The sequence below is a fragment of the Ischnura elegans genome, chromosome 2, assembly GCF_921293095.1.
Source record: "Ischnura elegans chromosome 2, ioIscEleg1.1, whole genome shotgun sequence".
NCBI classification, from domain to species: Eukaryota; Metazoa; Arthropoda; class Insecta; order Odonata; family Coenagrionidae; genus Ischnura; species Ischnura elegans.
The window spans coordinates 89,513,369-89,534,864 of record NC_060247.1 but is presented as its reverse complement, the minus strand read 5'-3'; the positions used below and the strand labels follow the sequence as shown (position 1 = coordinate 89,534,864).

The window sequence follows — 21,496 nt, the reverse complement described above, 5'->3', positions numbered from 1 at the left end:
GACAAAGAAAAAATGGGAAGGGATGGAAATTTTGAGATCAGACTATAGGATAAGACTCAGTAGCAAATGGAAAAGATGTTGAAACAACCTTGCTTTGGTACGAAACCCATAAAAGTGGAAGGGGAATTTTAAACGGAGATGGGGATGGGTAAGCAAATCAATCATCCCATAAACATTTTTCAGTCGATATTCGTCACAGTCAAGGAACGCACGATATTAATTCTATCGACTACTAATGAAAACGAATCAAGCCATGGTCAATTTACTAAGAGCAAGTTGATACTCTCATCATACTACCTCTGCTAAATAACCCAAATGAAGGACATAATGCAAGAAGATTCGTCAGTAATTACGCAGACAATAGAAGGCGCACGATTTTGATACGAACACAAAAAAAGCAGCCACGGCACTCTACCTAATTGGAAGCCACGTGAATCAAGGTGAATCGCTCGTGCAATACACATCACAAAAATACAGTATATTCACGGCAGTCTTACGAAGAATGTCAAAATCTGAAAGTGATATCTTCTAGGACCTATAAAATAACAATGAGCCGCCGAAATCCGGATCGGTTTTTTCCTAAAATAAGCGCGAAATATGTCAGCATGTACCACATTTGCATATTTGCAACATTCCACAAAATTACGCCGGAAACGACTTCCTGCATTACATTACTACAAATTTCGAAATTTCGCTGTCCATAAATAGGTGTAATAGAGCTTTCTAACCTTTTTTCGGGGTAACTCGCGTCATGACGCTAAAACAGGCCAAAGGGGAATAAATATTGGCAATATTTTAACATCAACATATGGGTATCCCTAAAAGCAGACGATTTCCTACATCTTTAAATTTCATAACGCAATAGCCGAATGAATTAAAGCAACTGACTTGATAGTTAAGGAAACGACTTCCTGCATTACATTACTACAAATTTCGAAATTTCGCTGTCCATAAATAGGTGTTAAAGAGCTTTCTAACCTTTCTAATCTTTCACACGATTACAGTTGCTGACACAGAATATTTGTCCCAGAAAAGGGCATCCTCCCGAATTGCGACTTTGGAAATTCCAGAAATGTAGAAAACTATGGCCTTTCCTCCGTTACTTCAAATGAATCGATACTCCATTTGGAAGGCGCAGAAGGGGAACTCTGAAGAGACCTGACAGACAAAATATGAGGATCCTCCCCAAACCGATAACACTACGAATTAAAAAGATTAGGGCCAAGTCAGTTAGCCGCAATCCTTGAGGTGACATAAAAAAAACGTATCCTTGAAATCGGTGAGACAAAAAAAAACACTATATTTTTTCCTTACTATGAATCTCAGGTTCCAGCAACTCAAGCTCGCTAAGTCTATCATAACTGCATCTAAGTGTTGTCTACATTCATATTGGCTGGCTCAGTAATTATTTGCCTATTTAATAAGTTGTGAAGACAGTTTTCGAGGAATAAAAGGTTGGTAATGGGAACGAAAGATGGCCTGAGATAAAATGTATGGTAGAAGTGCGAAAAGATCAGCTGATAACAGAGATGGGCTGAGAACTGCGCCCAATCAATCGATTGCTGACCAGCGATAACGATGATTTAATCCCACTTTATGAGGTAATGATGAGTTTTCTTGGATATTACACAATTACTTACACCACTTCTTTTTTACAGAGCGCGACCCGGATTTTGACGAATAATCATCATCTCCAGGCGCAAATTAAGATGATGATAATTCATCGAAACCCAGGTCGCGCTCTGTAAAAAAGAAGTGGTATAAGTAATTGTGTAATATCCAAGAAAACTTATAATGGAATACCATAAAGTTAATCATGAGTTAGTGAATGATTTAATGAGTTTTTCAATAACTGGAAGATAAAAAATTCCATCAACCAATGAATCTTGAAACTTCCGATCTACGCGGGAATAATATTGGCATACATTCTCGCTACTCAATCACTTCTAATTGCCTACTGTTCACATGCCTACCAATACGTTAATGCTAGAAGATTAATGACCTCTGTGTACGTTCAGCTGGAAGCCCCAGATATTATGAATGAATATCCTATGTACAGTTCCAGACAGATAAATCTTACCAATCGGGAGGCGAAAATTTTTAAGATCCAAATTGACGCCGATTTGGCGATGCCGCTGAACCCCGCCACGCCCCCGCTGCAGAAACAAACGAACATTCCGAGCGTCGAGCGGTTGTCTTCTTTACCGCCGGTCGAAAAGAGTTTTGAAGCCAACGAAGGATTTTGATTTATTATAACGGAGTACGGTCAAAAACCCTCACCTTCCGCGCGAAAAAGAATTCTCCTGTGAGTTTAATAGTGGAGCTATTTTCTGAAGCTGTCCTTTCACCTGCAAAAACATTTTTGTGCGTATCCCTAGGCGGAATATGTAGAAATACGAAAGCCGTTGTTGCGTATTTATTAGTAGTATCGCGTCCTATACAATAAAAAAACTGATTCATAAGGGTTATTCCAATTCTCTTAGTTCTCCTCCGGGGTATCAAAACTCTTTCTGACCGGCGCGGCGGTGAGGAAGGCCATCGTTCAGCACTCGGAGTGTTTTACGTTCTTTGCAGCCAGGTCGTGGCTCAGTGGCATTGCCCATTCGGCATCGATTTTGGACTTGGAAAATTTCGACTCTCGGGTAGTCAGATATGTCTGTACGGGACTGTACATACATACGACAGGTTGCACGCCATAAAATAAAAACATCAATGTATTAAATCATGCATATAAAGAATTAATTCATGAAATAATAAAACTAATCGTCTTAAGGTACACGAAAAGGAACTTCTCAACAGTAATTTATGACTAAAAAAAGAGCTAACAAAATTTTCGCTGCGGACAGGATTCGAACCTGCGCGGGTAGAACCCATTGGATTTCAAGTCCAACTCCTTAACCACTCGGACACCACAGCTCCTGCTATCGATGAGGAGAAACCATAGACACACTGAAGAATATACGCAACTTGCGAAAAATTCTTGTGAGAACACATGAAGGATGATGGCCTCATGTGCAGGATGACGGGGACCAATTACATATCGCGTCACTGTAAATGAGTTCGAGTACGTCTCGTAGGAGCTTGATCTCTGTTGCCAGATCCTTCACCACTCGAAAACCACAGCTTCTACAAATGCCATGACGTATAGAAAACCTGAAGAATAGGAGCAACTTAGGAAAAATTGTTGTCAGCACACATGAACCGTGGTGGCCTCATGCGCCGTCAGAAGGGGACTACATATCGTACGCTGGAGAGGAGGTTGCAGTCCGAGTCCGTTCCTTAGGAGCTTAATTTCTGGAGCCGAATAGAGCGCATTTAAATAGCTTTTCAAAAATGCCGACGCGTGGCGAAGAGTGCATGACGATCCTTTTATTCTCAATATTTACTATACAGTAGTTTCAATGGAAAGGAGTAGCATACAGAAGTTATGAAATTTGTAGATGACATTGTCATGATTATAAATTTCGGTTAGTAGCTCTAATTATGGCTTATTTCTCTTTAAAATGTGCGCAAATGGCTATTAAAATTAAGTCTTATCCCCGTCACCACCACTCTTATTTTGAGTTAGAACGAAAAACGGTCATCGCGAAAAAAATGAACAGAATGGGAAAAAAATCTGCTGGGCTGAAAATCTGATTTTAAATAAGTGTTCATATTTTACTCTACACCCCATTCTTCTTCCCCCATCCACCCCGCCAGGGATGGGAATGACGGTGTTCGAGGGAAAATCGCATAGTTTTGTCCAAGGGACGACTGTACCCATTATTCTCGCTTGAGCAAACGCAATGTTTGGTATGGAGATGATGGTTAGAAAGAAAGACAAATGAGGGATCGCTCGATATGATTCGGGAAGAAAGAAAATCGAGGCTTTGAATTCAGAATTGATTGATTTTATTTCTTCGCATTCAATCATTGAGATATAAGTTACACATTAAAAGACACCTTGAGATTGTCCTAATGTATGTCGCATTGATCAGTAAATTATATCATGAGAAAGGGAACATACACGCTCACGCCAACATACACGTGTTTTACGCTCACGCCAAGGCGATACATTTCTCTAAACCGAAATCGATTCGATATCGGACATCGATTCGATATCGGCAAGAATCACATCGATATCTTTGATGAGAAGTAGCTGGAATTTAAAAATAGTTTACCATCGTTATTAACAAAACGAAAACGGAACATATTTACCGTCTGAATACTCAAATAGGAGGAAATATGCCGTGTGAGAATTAATAAATGATACCAATGAAATGAAAACAGTATTTTATTTAGGAGTTTTCCCCAAAAACGACTACTTTTAGGGCTTTTTCGTCTCAACGCTTTACACGTTTGACGGATTTCAGCGGTCAACACAATAACCACAGAGACATATTAGATACTTAATATGATCGGCCATGTCGTGTAAAATACGAACACACTTCGTTAAGCTTAATGATTAAAATTCGAAAATTTGTCTTAGAAACTTTGACTCCTCCATCCCCTCATATTTCCAACTATGCGCTACAACAAAGCCTCCTTCAACTCCTCGGATATCCGTACCAGAGGTCTCGACCTCCAACGGGGTCCCTCCCAGCCCTGACCTGACCAACCCCCCAAGCTTTGACTGTATTTAAATCGAAAAATTAAAACTATGGAAGCAAAGTGAAGTTTTGAGAATGATTCAATGCATCAAAACGCTGCTGTCACAATATTTTCTAAAACCTGATACTTACAATTGCCCTCTATTGTTCCAAAATGCGTGGCAGTGATAACTTCGAATTTTAAAACTTGTATTCGCAGTATCTCTGTTTCCTTACAATATCTGTAGCAACGATAAATGAGAACTTAAAATATTATCTGCAGTGCACCAATAGTACTTGAAACCATGCTCATTCACAATACACATTGAAAACAATGATTGGAGTTGAATAATTAGAACTAATGGCAATACTAATTATTAACGTAATTACAATAATTAGAATTGACTACAAGGACAGCTTAATAACTCAGAAAGCAGAAAATCTAACGACTATACCGGTACTTAATCTCCGAAAAAGTAAAGCTATAGATAGGTAATTTGTCTATTGTGAATCGTGCCTACATTCATCGAACGAGCCAAAATAAACCTTGGAAAATGCATAATTCTTCTAAGAGATCGCAGACATAAGCAGGTCAGTGGCGTTACCGCCTGGTACATCGCCCTGTCACGTTAGAGCCAGATACGAGTCATTCACCGAGTGCGCAGTTTGTTTAGGGAAGGAAGGAGAGTCTGAGAGAGGACGAAGGACCGAGGCGAAAACAATGGCGCAGCGGAATGGATGGATATCACGCCTCCGAACAAAAGACTAGAAAGCCGCAGTAGCACGGCGAGAGCTGGTTAATCCCATCGAAGGGGACATTAACTTGAGCACCCAACGGAAACGGGTGAAGGACTCGCCGAGTATTCGAATTTTTCCTAATTCTTAAAAGAAAAAAATCAGCTTCTCAGTCGTCGCTCCTGCAGAAGGTGTTCCATTGTGCGCCGTCAGTTTCGATTTTGCCGTTACGAGGGAAAGTTTTCTCTAATTGCATCTCGAACGCATGAATGAGGCCACGAAAAGGATAATGACTTATCATTCCGGTCTCCGTGACGCTAACAAAAAGGTTAACAGACTCATTTCCGTAACGACCACATAATTTAACTGTCTAATCATGAAAGGCTTTAGGGCTATGGCCACCTCGGGCTTAATGCCCGCGAGGAATCCCAGATGATTACCTGATGAAAGCCGCGACCGCGATCGTCAGCAGCCGTTGAAATTTGGAAATAGTACACCATGAAAACTGAGACAATTGACCTCAATCCATGCTCCGTTTTTTATGGGCAGAAAGATGTCCATGAAAGATCAATTTAGGGGTAATATTTAAAATATTTGAGATCTATAAATAGATACTTTCAGAAAAAAATAATCTCCAACCCTCAAGAAATTACATATACAAGATAATGATCCAATATACTAGACAAAACTTTGCATGAGATTAGCATTACATTTGTTAGTTTATTTAACGCGGAGTTGTAGAAGACACTGGTTTGGTGTAAGTGAAAAATGTAACTTCAACTCAAAACACTCAAGATTTTGAAACAGGTATAAGATTAGTCGCAAGATTAGGTAAATGAACATCTTCAGAAATACTATTTTTATTGCTGTTGTTAATGTGCCTAATCTTGCGACAAATCTTGTATCTGTTTCAAAATGAAGTGTCTTGAGTTGAAGTTACATTTTTCACTTACCCCAAGCCAGTGTCTTATACAACTCCGCGTTAAAGAATCTAACAAAATTCCCCTAGTCCGGGAATTGAAACACGAACCTAGGGCCTTGCGGGCCGCGGTAAGGACCAATACGATGCACAATTTTTTATCTATAAAAGCATTTTGCAAGTGTATGATCCGTGGTTCCATTCCCCGTACAGGGGTATTTTCCCAATAGCAAGTAAGAAATCGGGTGCAAATTTAGCTGATTCCTAATATGCACTATTTCCCAACGTTAATAGATTTTCATTTCTTAATGTTCTTCAGGAGAAAATGATCCAAAATCGTATTGAACGCCAAAAGCTATTTATAAATTTAAAGTGTCAGCCGCCAACTCAATGCCAAAATATTGAGGCATCGAAAATGAAAGGCATGTCCGCTTCGAGTTAGCGCGCATTAGAGTTACCAAGGCTCTCTATCTGCCTCATTCTCAGAAATCAGCCAAACAAAAGAAATAAGGAGTTAAAAGGGAAAGCGAGGTTCGCAAATCGTAAACTCGCCGTCGAGGTTCCGTATTTGTTCATCGCTGATATCACTTACCCGTCTGCCGGAAATGACTCGCGCTTTGTGCATAAGAGGGCCATCAAGGCGTGCAGTGAAACTGAACAATGCCGCTAGCTGCAACTCTGTTGCATGACTGTCGAATATTATTACCTAGAGGGAATGCGTCATCGACAACGGGAATCCTCTCTTGAGGCAAATTTATGTACAGGATGCAATGAATATCGCATTTATGTATTTTTATTATTAATCCGTTTTTCTGAAACACATTGAAATATGAAACTTTCTCACGTACACAGCTATTTTCTCAAACATTGTCAGAGACATGAAATTAACCCTTTCAATGCCAACCGATTTTCGAGGTACTATGCCAAAAGTGCCGAGGTATTTTTGCTGATTTTCAGTAGGTTAGGGAAAAAATTAGGTCTCAAAAACAAGTAAAGGTATATGTTCAAAAACTTTAGGAAATCTTTAGTATATGTTGTTTCACCTTTTTATTATATTATTCGACGAATTTTGGGTAAGATGAGTTAATTTTTATAATTTGAAGAAAAACGTTAATGTTAAAATAAAATTAATATTGGCAATTGTATGGTTAGTTAATTATCAGCATCTAAGAGTGACATTGCATGAAGAGCGCGATAGCGCTCCTGGCACTTTAAGGGTTAAAATATATCATTTATTTTTACAAATACATAGGTTTACCGACGTTTACTAAGAATAACCGGTTTTGGCGTTCTTCCACATCATCATCATCAGACAACAATTTTCAGAGAACATTCAGGCAAGTATTACCCGATGAAAATATAAGAAAAGATAAAAACCAGTCAATTATTACAAATGATGCGGAAAATTAAAAGAGAGTTTTAATTTCAAGATGACATAATTTTTCATTGCCTACTTAACACATTCACATTTCACGATGCCACGAGGCATGATGAAGACTATCGTCGAGTGAGTGAATGATGGGAAGAAAGGCAAAGGAAAGTCGAGAATGAGTATCATAGGACAGATTATTAAGGGTTTAAAGAGAAGTAATACGTTAACATGAAAAGTCTAGCTGTAAAACGGAGTAGAGAGCTACGTCAAACCAATCCTCAGATTGTTGACTTATGATTATGATGTATTATTTTTTACGAAGAGTTCAAGGGCGGCCAACCCATTCGACACATTCACCTCCATGCTTTCATTGATACAAAGGAAAAAAATAGTCAACCATGAAGAAGATATCAGACTGAAAAATCAGTTAGCAGTCATCAACACGACGCGCTATGACAGCATAGGTCCAACTACATTCCCGGGGAATTGAAAACTATTTGCCAACCATCCAGTCTGTCAGAGGTCACTTAATATTTAAATAATATCGAAAATGAAGGTCTTCAAAAGTAGTGAGGAAATTTTATAGCCTTATCAGCCTTTTTACGATGGTGGGATTTGCAAAAGATGAAAACGACGTCAAGGGATCTTTTCAATACAAAAATACCGCTATCTTACGCATCAACCGGTATATTTTTTATGTGATGATGACACGAAAGATTCGCATTAAGATCATACAATTCTAGTGGGTTTCCAAGACTTCGTAAAAAAATTATATTTAAAAATCAAGCAGTGGAACATTGAGTGAAGCCTAAGGCTATTTTCTCGCATCCAGCCTTATAAATTCGCTTTGCAATACCCTTCTCTTTCCTCTCAACGACCGGATCTCCACTCACTCTGTATCTCTGACCAAATGTCCTCCGCCTCAAAATCAAAAATTTCAAAATCGGGTATTCTTAACCACTACCTCCCGAGCCCTAAAGTTTAACATTTTACGAATATTGTGGTTGAATTTAAGACAAACAACAATTCAAAACAAAAGTTCTATGGAGAATAAATCACCACTACTGATCTCGTTTAAGTTGTTTCGGATTTCCCACCGGGTAAGGTTTTCCATCTCTGCCGACGTTTCGATGGCCGTGTCGTCCATCGTCATCAGCCCTGATGACGATGGACGACACGACCGGATCAAAACGTCGGCAAAGATGGAGAACCTCACCCGGTGGGAAAGCCGAAACAGATTCAATATCATCATACGCCGGGAAAACCTCAGATCTTTATTCACTACTGATCTCGGTTTACCAGCAACCAATGATAAATATAACATTGAAAATTATTCTGAGGAAGTTTCAAATTTACCTAAAAAATTTAAGGGTTTTACGATTGGTGAGAATGATCAACAATTTCGAGTATATGCAACCCATCGGCATCACTTCACATTTTGCCTTTTGGAAGCCGAATTGGCGGTAAATTTAGTGCCTCAATGACCCTTTAGAGGAAACAAGTTCCCATCAAAATGCTTAAAACATCGTTAATTTTGAAATTATTTCATACAGAAATGTGCTCCACACCCCCTTTGGACCATCTTATTAATGAGTTCTCTTTTTACTCACAGCAGAGGAGTAGTAGGATGGGGGCCCACGTGAGGTGGAGGCGTGGTGGTCGTCACTTGCCCACGGCCCTCCTCCTTCTGGCGCTGCTCTTCTGCTCCTCGGTGGTGGGCATCTGCCCGCTGCCGCACGAGGGCATCGTGGGCGAGGCGACGGTGGCGGCCCTGCTGGCCCTGCACCGAGGCCCCAACTGCTCGCGCGTCGAACTGCGGGGCCTGCAGCAAGCGGCCGCGCTCGGCCTCGCCGTCAGAAGAGTCAACGAGCTGCACGCCGAAGCCAAGGACGGACTCTCCATAGGTGAGCAAGCGAATAGATAAGAGAAGTCGCGGATTGAATGCACTCTCGTTCACATTAACTGAAAGATTAATACCACGATATTAACAATGGGTATTGGCAACAACATCCTGACCAAAAAATGTGTCAAGGGGTGAGTTTCCAAAGCCAAGGTTTACCCATAAACGTGGCCATAACTTGTAAAATACGGGAGCCATTTCTCATTTACTTATTACTTAATACATTTATCAAAGATTGGAGGAAAACTTTAGAGAGAAACATTTTAGAAGTGGCTAGAATGTTTCAAAACCGGACGTCAAAGCCAAAATAGAAGCCTTCGGATGAAGAATTGAACGCTATTAGATAAAGAAGAGCTATTGAACCAGTATTTCGATTAGCTAGCTCCAAAGCTAAATAATTTACTTCCATGTAATACCCAAGAGAAAATATAGACGAAAGCTTTTCTAAATGTCTTCAAAATATCCAAAAGTTGAGGCCAAATTTCAAAACTAAAAATTCTGTTCTAAAACGACAAATGGAAAGGTAAGCAAATGAAATATTTATTTATACAAAGAAATAATTAAAATATGACATTTCTCCTTGTCAGTGAGTGTTTCATGCAACAGAAATAAGATTTCCATTTGAAAAATGCAATAGGTATCTGGAGTTGTACGGACCGGGTCCGTCGGACCCCCAAAGCACCAACGATATCTACGCCTACGGTCGTGCCCTCTTAGAAAGTTTCCGACAAGTCTGGGAATTAAGAAGACGAGAATTTACTTTACGGAACATGCCAGACACTAATAAATGTTGCTATAAAATAACTTTAGACGGCGAAAAACTGGTTCGTAATATACAGAAACATAATGTCCAAATTTTGGTAAAGTGTACCAGTCCGGATTTGTCCCGTTTTACCGGAATGCACACTGCTCAGTGTTAGAGAGTTGTATGCAAATGTCTATGTAAATTTTCATCACATAAATAAGTGAATTTTCAGGAAGTAGAAAATAAGGTATGAGGAGGAAAAAGAGCAAAAGAGAAAAGCCCAATGGACAAGACTGGAATGAAGTATGGGAAGAATAAATGAATGAATAGTCCAAGCGATTGGCGAAGTGCCAGAACAAGTGCGCGGTTGCGAACGATTCTATCAAATGATTATGGCAGACTGACAGAATGGAAAGATAAAGGCTAAATTAATAAAGATATAGGATAAAGATATGTGTTAATTAAATATAAATTGTAGCCAGTATGGGGAGCATGACAGAAGAACCGAAGATCACAGTCCATCAGCCATCTCACGGCTCGAGAGTTCATCGCGCGAAATTTTTCCACGGTGGAAAAATTATTTCACTACAATATGTTTTCTTCACCCCTGGGTTTCAACCAGTTTTCCTTATCAAAATCACCCAAACATGAAATAGCTCGATGACATTAGCACATTCAGCCTTTTTCCGGCACGGTATAAAAATCAACTCTTGAATGCCTATCCATTCTTCCAGAGTGCTGCAATCCTAAGATTGGCACACAGCAACCCTCTATTTCTCGCTTTCGTGAATCAATACCTTCAGCATCCTGATTTTATCTCCCATGTAACGTTCTTTATATGATTATTCACCATTCGCACTTATCTACTGACTTTCCTTGGGAGTATTTTGCTTCAATTTTTTCCTCCATTACATTTCTCATGTTTTCAGAGTGCATAATAGTACGGCCTATCCACCAGTTTCTTCTTTCGCGTATAGAGCCGTGCACTTCCCTCCCTTCTTTTATAGCTCGATAATCTTCTATATTATACACTCTGTGCTGCTATCCTGTTCCCATAGAGAAGTGTAAACTACAATTTGAGTGCTAAGGAATAAAATTAAACTTTCAGTAATTTTATTATTAAAGTATTTGTTCTGATTATGGTAGGTATGCATGGAGTATTTACGAATCATTAAGGCAGTCCTCTCCCAATGATAGACTTCTATCTTCAATTCATAGTAAAGGTGCGTTTACACTGTGTAACATGTTATATAAACATGTTATGAGTAAAAAGTTATTGGTAAAATTTGTTTTATATAACATCTGTTTTATAACAAGAGTCCAGCGGAGCCAAAAATTCACAAATAACATGTTACAGATTCAGTCGCAGCCCACCCGTCAACTGGCTATTCCCACTCACCTCTTTTCTGCAACATGTTACACATTTTCCCACTTCGTGCGGGAAACCAAAAACTTGTTATGGAACACGAATTTTTGTTTTGTAACACAATGTTACATGTCACTTGTTATACGGATTTGTAACTTTTTCGTAAAACATGTTATATGTACCTTGTTTATATAACATGTTACGCAGTGCAAACGCACCTTAAAGCCTCCTCCATTTTATTTTGTCCATAAATCCTATTCTCGTCCTCCCTGGAGTGCGTGAGTTGAGAAAGGATATCGCTAGGGGAGGCCGGCGACGTAAACATGCGAGCGAAGAGATCGCCACCAGCTCGGCCTCGAGAACAAATTGTATACATAGTAGAAGATCATTATCATACATGAATAACATACGCGTTGAAGTGACTGATGATAAAGGACAAAAACCGAACAAGAGGAAAGTGTTTAACAGTGAATTTAATGGGAAATACTATTCTGAACGAAAAGGTTGGCATATCAAGATTTCAGCCGAATCACTTGCTTGATTTTTCGATTTCCACTTTCCACCGATTGCTCGAGGCTTATGCAACGCTGGATTGCAGTTCTCTCCATCGTTTTCTGGTTAGCTACGTTTAAGTTGTTCTCAAGATAACGTTTCGCGGCCTATGCTGGCCACAATTTCAGATCAGGTCTGAATCCGAGTCACTCAGACCTGATATGAAGATGTGGCCAGCTTAGGCCGCGAAACGTCATCTTGAGAACAACTTCGATGAAGCTAACCCGAACACCATGGAGAGAACTGCTACCAATATTCTCATTTGGTGTTTAAAAAATATGTTATCACATGAAAATACCTATGTTACTCTATCAATATATACCTACTATCACTTAGCACTACTAAAGTACCACACAAATAAATTAAATTTCAATGTAATGGAGAAAAACATGAGTTAGCTGAAAGAGGGAAGAGATAGAAAAATGAGGAACTTACATGGAGGTAAATTGAACAGGACGGTCCTCGGGAAAGATTACGCTCTCTAAGCACGCAGAATGGAGGAGGTGATTAGTGTGGGATGGGTAAAGGAAAGGAATAGAGTGGAAAGTAAATGCACGACAGACGGAATCATCAACATATCGTCTCAACGTATACATGGGATTCCATGCCGTATTGGACAATTCGACTCGTCTTGGAACTTGCAGCCGACCAGTCAGTTCATTCAGTTTCGTAAGCATCATTCATTGAAATCACAACACGTGCTTATTTATTACTTGGCAACGAAAGTCGTAAACAATATCTCGCCGTTGCTCGTACCGGATTAAAAAAAAGATAATTCCAGTCCCAAAATTGTCAACTGCACACTGTCATAGGGTGATTAAGGGGAATGGAGGACGGCGGCACGTGTCCCCCCCCCTCCCCAGACGCTCAAAAATAGACAATTTTTTGTACGGTTATCACTAAATTCTTTTTTTTGTGTATTACGGAACTTCAATCATTTAATTTTATATTCATAACTTTCGCATTAAAGTAAAGAGAATATTTCGAACAGTAACTGCTGTATCTTGTTTTGAATCTCAAGTATGAGAAGACTGTTTGCCTTTCAGACCCATTGTGCCCCCCCAGAAAAAAAATACTGAATCCACCCTTGCATACTGCTGTAAGATTTTTCCTGAACTGTGCCAAATCTATGCGATGAAAAATTAAAACCACTGTAAAGAGATGAATGGCAATCCGCAGCTAAAAGGATAGCGAGAATCTATTTTACAAAAAAAGTGCATTTCTTTAGGAGATAGGTCACTCAGAATTACTATTTATGCCTTGTGAATGAAGAAAATGCTATGGTATGAGTTGAGGTAAAATATAAGGCATTCATAAATACTTCGATTGAAACGCAAGCGTACCATTAACAAAGTAATGAGACACGATTAAATTTAAATAGGGAACGTCTCTCGGGAAAACCGCAACGTAGAGATGGCGACGGGGAATAAGAACACTGACAAATGAGCATCTGACGTTTTATATTTATGTCCAACTCAATATAGACGGCCGATCGTGTTAAGTAGTTCATAGAAAGGATTCTTTGGTCATTATAAATTCATAGCCTCCTCGAGGTTGAGGAACACAGTTTACTCTTTGCATAAAACGTATCAACAATCACTTGCGGAGGACAACGAGGATCTCTGCCATATAATCGTGGGAACAGACTTCTTTAGTCAGAGAGACCTTGAGAATGACAAGAACGATATCAACAGATGAAGGTCAGAAAAGCGGCGAGCGGAAGGCAGTGAAATGGATCTCTTCACGCCTTGTCTTATTTTTCTGAAGCAACCGTCAACCCCAATGGTAAATGGTCCGAAACAGCGGAAGATCATGCAACCAAGGAAGTGATTCATTGGGCATTGAATCATAGAAACAAAAGGAAATAAAGGATATATAATTCTGTTTCCGGACGAGATGAGAAGACATGTTTTTCATAAAATATGACGCGACGTAGGCAGTGAGCTCTAAAAAAAAGAATCACCTTAAAAACGAAAGGGAATTTCAACCAGAAATAGGTCACCTAAAAAAATTAATCAAAATATACAACAGTCGCACTTTTTATCCTGAGAAGAGAAGTAATCTTTCATGATCATACTGCATCGTAATGATCTGTACGAGCAGATGAACAAAAAAAGTCTGCGGACGATCTAGTTACAACATAATTGTTACATATTAGGAAGGAAGTAGATATATCGGAAATCGCATATCCTAAGGATATGTACAAAAGCATTTAGGTGATTTAATGAAAATGAGGCGTTAAATGGATGTTAAAATATTATTTTTCATCGTGAAAGAAACCTTCTACAAGAAAAAAAATATTATGGAGAACATCGATTCGCGCCGATCCTGGGGGAGACATGGTAATGCGACGGCTACGATCTATACAGCAATTGGGGATTCGTTATCTCTTAAGTTGACGCGGTGGGCGTTATCTTTTTATTCGTACAGTATGAAATTCGAGAATTTTACTAATTGTGTGATAAAGTAAGTTATACTACATTAAAAACTGGCAAAAAACTGGGAAAATTCGGCAAAGGTCCAAACAACAGGATAAATAAAGATTAAAAGAAAGAGATAAAGGGCATGCATTACGAGAAGAAAGGAAGCCAGAAGGAATGAGACCGAGAGCAAAAAGCGCAGAAGAAAAGGTGGCGAGTAAAAACTTCAGGAGCAGCAAGAAAAGATACCAAACATTTACCACCTATGTATTTTGTTTTACATTAGTTTAACCTCCGTTTCTTCCTTCCGGGATTAAGTAAAAAAACTGCCCGTTTCTAATATTAAGCCTGAATCACACGATCATTTTCTATCGTCGCGAAAAGTGATCGCTCAAGTGATCATTTTTCTGAATCACATGGTCCCTCCCACGGTCGCCTTTCGCATCACTTCCGATATCACAGCTCGTTGTCATAGGACCAGCATCACGAAAATATATAGCTTGTTTGTTTATCTATGTCGTTCCCACGATTGTCAAACGTTGCGCTGTAATCGCTCCATGCGGTCATGCGTTCTGATTGGCTGATATGGGGTTTCAGTGACTGTTTCAGCGACGGAAAAAGCGACCGGACGAGTGATGAAAAACGTGGTGGGGATCCTCATCATTGGAGTGATCGCGAAAAACAATTGCCGGCGACGATCATTTGCGAGTGTTCACTCTGGTGATCGCTGTAGTGATCACTCGGAAACGACGGATAAAATGATCGTGTGATTCAGCTTTGTAATAAAGTATGCGTAGCTGCTTCTCCATTGTGACTGAAACCCCTACAGAAAAACATTGAATACCACAAGGAGACGAAGTGGAAGATTAAGGGAACATTTCAATTGGTCTTACGCTAATTGTTTCAAATTAAAGGTGAGGTTTTAGAAAATATTAGCAATGAAAAAATTAAAATAATTAAATTCTAAGTTAGGCCCAAATTTTGTTCAAAACAATATAAAGGCATCAAAAAATGAACTCTAGACGCATTAGTCATTTATAAAAAAAAACATTTCTCAACGTTTCGGAAATTTACTTAACATTTTCTTGGCCTTTATGTAGTTATTTAGTTTAAAAAATGTATCAAAATCAGAATCAGTAAATAACGATGATCGTAAAAAATTATTACAATTAGAGGGTTGTTATGTAGGAGTTTAAGAAAAGCCTAGTTAAGAGTCTGATCTGGAGAATAGCACTTTACAGTACGGACATTTCGGAAGGAGGACGAGAGAAGACTGGAAGCGTTCAAGATGAGGGAGAGGAGAAGAATAGAGAAGATGAACTCGACGGAGAGGAGGAGGAACGACGAAGTGCTGGACATGGTGGGTGAGGAGAGGCAGCTTTCCGGTGAGATGTGGAGGAGAATGCGGTATGGATGGAGCGAGAAATGAGCGGGAAGAGGATATTGAATACGGTATTTGAAGAATGGTAAAATGTCAGGTAAACGAGGAAGAGGAAGGAAGAGAATAGGATTTTTAGAAGGAATGAAAGGGAATAGGCCCTATTATGAGTTGAAGAGGGAAGTCCATGAAGGGAGGGGAGACTGCCAGAATGCTTCTAAAATATTCCATGCAAACCCACCGAAATCGGTAGAATACTTTAATATAAAAATAATTAACTATTCAACAACATAAAAACATTGAAAAAGGAAAATAATTTCTTTAACATCGCCGTCGGTAAATATTTTTTTATAAATGATTCAAACCTCAAGAGTTCATACGTAAATGTAAACAAGAGGTCACGAACATAAGAAATGTTTTAAAAATGTATCCATCCTGAAATATTCTGCAGAGTCCCTCTTATGTTCTTGCAGGTCTGCAAGTATTGGACACTTGCTCGGAATCGGAAGATGCCGTCAAAATGGCGCTGCGGTCGCTGGTCAGCTCGGTGCAAGCCTCGCACCTTCCTCCGCCACTATTCCTCGGTGAGTACCTACCATTCGCATATCCAGGATGCTACTACATACATATTTTCTACTGAGACGATGGAATTTCTATGTCACAATTCAACAATGTCACGGTATCAACTCCACGGTCACATGTGGCGGTTTTTCAAGCGTAAGGCCACAGGTTTAGATCTACGAAAGTCACTAATGAATGTGTGGTTTCCCACAATGCCAGCGCGACTATAATTAATAGTGTTATAAAAAAATATATCGCTAGAAAATAAATTTATTGTTCCCATATATTCACGCATCGATAATTTTTCATCGAAGCAAAAAATAAGAAATCACCACAGCAAGAAATTTCTCTCGTGTTCCGTACATTTCTAAATGTCAGCATCAAGGACAAGAAATATTATAAACAGAGGCATCTGGACTTCCCACTTGATGTGCCATAATTTAAAGTAGCCTTGGTTACCAGCCATCCCTTTCAACTCGCGGAACGATGGCATTTGGCACCCTATCACCTTGGCGGCGATACCGTACTCGCACTGAGCCGTTTTTTCATAAAAAAATCAGAACTCATAACAACATTTATTTCTCCTTCCGGAAATTGGAAATTGTTGACATATCTATTCTTATTATCATATCAATTTTCATGTTGCACTGTACTAAAAATATTTAGGAGAAAGTCAACAGGAAGTTTTATTCAGGTAAATTTTACATCGAAAACATCAAACTTGACATTTATTATGCATAATATTATGCCTATCTTATAAAAGATGAATCTCTAAATTTTTTGGGTCAGTACGCATGCCATGTAAAACAATATGGTATCGCTGGTTTGCGAGAAAGTATTTCTTACATAAATATGAAAATTATAATTTGAGCAATTTTATCATAAAAATTACTCGAATGCAAATTTCATATTTAATTCAGATTCTTATCAGCAAGCTTCTTAGGAGCCAATCCATTGGAATTGAGTATAGATAGAGGAGATTCAAGGCAGTCGTATTTCGATTTCACCGTGCAAAAGATGAGCGCTTATGTGAAAAACACTCGACCATAATAATGCACCCAAAACTTCTCTAAGACTCCCTATCATCATGAAGGAAGAATTTTCAGAAAAGTGTCAAAAACGAAAGAAAAAATCTTCTTTACGTCTTCGTTACAAATAACAATTTTATTCGTCTTCTATATCCCAAGGCCGTAACAACAATCACTTTTTATATTGGCAACGTAAATAAATAACAAAACAAACATTCATCATCACCTTGAACGTAAAAATGCAAAACCCTACAAATATTAATTTTCACATTACAACACCTCCCCTCGTTCGAGGATGATGGAAAGGAACACAAAAAACATCATGCATAAACAATACGTTGGCAACGCCTATTCGAATTCCACCCAGGCGCTGCTTATTTTGTTAATAACGTATTCTAACACCTCCCCTCGGGATTGACAAAATAATAATTTGAAATATAAATCTCTAAGCACTCCTTAAGATTTAACATCTTACAAAATTCTTTTGTCTTAGTTCCTGACAGTGGCTTTGTCAACATGTCAGCGACATTATCTTTTGATCTGACTAACTGGAATGAAACCTCCCCTGTTTTTACCATCTCCCTGATACAATGATACTTCTTGATGTATGATATATAATCATATTTAATAATACTTCTTGATATATGATATAATGACACTTCTCCGCATCTGGTCCACTCAGTGCCTCCTCTGCATCCTCCGGAATGTTGCTATCTGGACCTTCTGCAGCAGGGACAGGTCTTGGGATTCCTCTGTCTCTGAGACCTATGTGGTAGACCACCTTCCGCTACTCCTTCATAGGCAGGCTCATTTTCACAGGCGATGATTACCTCCCCTGGCCCCTGGATGGGTGTCACCTCCTCTGGCTCTCCACCTCTCGCCTCGAGCTCCTCCCAAGTCATCGTCTTCTCCTGCTTTCGTTTTTCCATCTCCAGTTGTTTCAAGGCGTAGTCTTTCTGTGATTGCTCTTCCTTCAGGCGTTTATTCAATACAGCCATCAATTCCATTAATCTGAGCTTTTCAGCCTCAGCAGCCTGCATCTTAAAGCATACTCCGAGGACTTGAAATTTCCGGATCTCATTGCGGCAATTGCCAGTGAGTTATCATTTGAGCCTTGAGAAACATTCATGCTATGGAGGGCTTCTTGTAACTTTTCTACCATTATATTTTTCTTCTCCAGTGTATCTTCCAAATTATTGACTTTTGCCTGTTCTTTCATCAGCTGCATCGTTAAATTTTTCTTTTCTTTCCTATGTTCTTCTGCCATTGCCTTCATTTCTAATTCTTTCTCCTTAATAGTACTATCTTTGCTCTTCAAACACTCATTTAGGAATAGTATTAGCTGGTCACCATGCTCTTCCTTGGCCATTACTGTGGACAAACGACTTTTGAAGGCATCCATTTCTGCCTGGTCAGCCGCTGATATTGCCTTACTAACTTCTGCTTTCCTTTTCCAATCGCTGGCCTCTTTCTCTGCCTCCTGAAGCGATGCCTCCAGCTTTTCTACTTCAGCCAACCTCTTCTCCCGGTCCATTGGTTCAAGGTGTGTGTGCCTCTTTGCAAAAGAAACTCTGGAAGCCTTCTTCTGCTCGACTACGATTCTTTCCCCTTCATGGTGCAGGTGTCCCAAACGGTTGTGCCATGTTGTTGCTGCAATTTTACATGCTTTCATACCTTCATGTTCTTCAGCTTTTTTTCTTATTTGTGAAATAGAAGCACTCCCTTCAGTAGTGAGGTAATACAGGAAACCAACGCGATACCCCTGGAACAGAGTAGCTTCTTCGTCGCTAACAGTAGTCTTTCCGTCTCTCCTCACAATGGTCAAGCCCTTCTCTTCTAATTTCCCTTCCGAAATCAAATTGTCTTGGAGGCAAGGAATATATAACACATTAGTTAACTTTATTTTCCATCCACCACATTCATTCGACATCTGGATGGTCACTGATCCTTGACCTTCTATTTTTAGTGATGTAGCATCACCCACAGTTACTTCTCCAGAGAGGGGTTTGAAATCAACAAACAAATCTTTCCTGGGGCTCATGTGATCCGATGCTGCTGAATCCAGTATCCATATGCCGTTGTTTGCATGGTTTGGATTTCTTTGCATGCAGAGTACTTTATAGCCTCTTGATACTACTGATGCTGATGACTTCTTCTCTTCTTCATCTTGCTTCTGTATGGCAGGACAAAATCTTGCAGTATGCCCCTCCTTTCCACATGTGAAACAAATGTATCTCCTCCCAATAGGTTTCTTTAGAGCATTTTGTGATTTATTTTCACTGCTTACTTTAGGCATGTTTGGCTTCTTCTTTACCTTGAGAGCCTTGTGTTCTTCTGTCTTCGCGTAATCCTCATTTTTCATTCTCTTCTCTTCTAGCAGGAGTTGGGACTTAACATATTTGGATGTTATGTCTCCTTCATTTGTTCTGTAAATACTTCGTATAAACCCAGCATTTTTTTCTCGAGGCAGACCCATGAGGTAGAACGCAGCCAGTGCCTTATCCGGGAGATTAATGCCACACTTAGTAATTTTACGGTTGTAATTCTGGATCTTGCTCATGTACTCCATCATGGAAAGGTCTTCCGTTTTTTCGGTATTTACCATTTCCTTTAGGAACATTATCTCCTGGAACACGTCGTAAGTGGTGCACATGTCTCTTAATGCCTCCCACATATCCTTCGCTAGGTCCAGTCCCACGATATCATCCAAAAATGAATCATCTACGTATTGTATGATAATGGCTCTGGCCTGTTGATTTTGTCGCTGACGGCGCCTAACCTCTTGTGGTGGGAGTTGGCTTTCGTCTTCCATTTCTATCTCGTTTCCATCACTGCCGAATGCTATGTATGGATGGAAACCTTTTACCGCTTCCCAACAATCTTTCTTCATTAAAAAAGCTTCAATTCTTACAGCCCATACATCGTAATTATCGCTGTCGAGTATTGGGATACACGTCTTCTTTTCTTCCGCCATTTTTTGATGATTCCGAACTTACAAAGAACAATTATGGGATTCACTTCTTCTAACCTCAAACGTATTCGCCGTTCACACCATCAAAAGAAAAACTTCGCTTCGCATCAACACTTAGTGTTTAAGTCTCATAATCTGTCAAAAACGAAAGAAAAAATCTTCTTTACGTCTTCGTTACAAATAACTATTTTATTCGTCTTCTATATCCCAAGGCCGTAACAACAATCACTTTTTATATTGGCAACGTAAATAAATAACAAAACAAACATTCATCATCACCTTGAACGTAAAAATGCAAAACCCTACAAATATTAATTTTCACATTACAACAAAAAGAACCATACGTTTTCCAATAATATATATCCCACTATCCGATGGCGTCGCCAAAGTTCCATTCTCTTCTTATGGGAACTCGCTAGTTAAGTTTCAGATAATTTTCCGTCTTCTAACCAAACGTTTAAGAAAGCACATAGTTCATATAGCCAGGCATATATTACAGAATATGAATATAGTTACGGGTTTCCCAGATCTTCACGGAGCAAACAGGTGAGGGATTTTGACCATCTTCAATGTTATCGTGCAAAGGTAATGATAGCTCGATACAGAATCAAGTTCCTCCATTTACCTTATAATTCTTTTAAAATTGTAACCCCAAGTTCATCAGTTCGTCATTTTTCCGCCTCACGCAGTATGATTATAACCAATCCCGAGTCATGCTCAAAATGGTAATAATTAATCATGTCTTATCATAAACGCTTCATCTCATTCCTTAGCTTGAAAAAAAAACTCACTCGTTAATATCTAAATCCTCGCATTGTCCTAGTTTTTAATCAAGGCAAAGAAAAGTAGGCAATTTGAATACGGTTGTGGGAAGCGTAAGAGGGATGGATGTCCTGGCTATGATCCAATAAAATCCGCCAACGCCGAAGCAAAGGCTATGAGTGAATGCCGCTCCTATCCCACCTCTTTCACTTCGCACAC

At 39.3% G+C, this 21,496-nt stretch overlaps 1 protein-coding gene and 1 non-coding gene across 3 annotated transcripts in view; one reads left to right on the top strand and one right to left on the bottom strand.

Annotated features, from left to right (window-relative positions):
* LOC124154142 overlaps positions 1–21,496 on the top strand; it is a 78,412-nt gene that overhangs the window by 21,013 nt on the left and 35,903 nt on the right. Inside the window, exons 2-3 of one of the 2 annotated variants that reach the window (XM_046527676.1) lie at positions 9,210–9,498; positions 16,429–16,539. In XM_046527676.1, the coding sequence (XP_046383632.1) occupies positions 9,210–9,498; positions 16,429–16,539 (400 nt within the window). Of the gene's footprint in view, positions 1–9,206; positions 9,499–16,428; positions 16,540–21,496 lie in introns of both variants that reach the window. The other variant, XM_046527675.1, reaches the window with a different exon arrangement.
* Trnas-uga lies at positions 2,835–2,916 on the bottom strand. The gene has a single exon. It is a non-coding gene; the product is annotated as a tRNA-Ser (tRNA).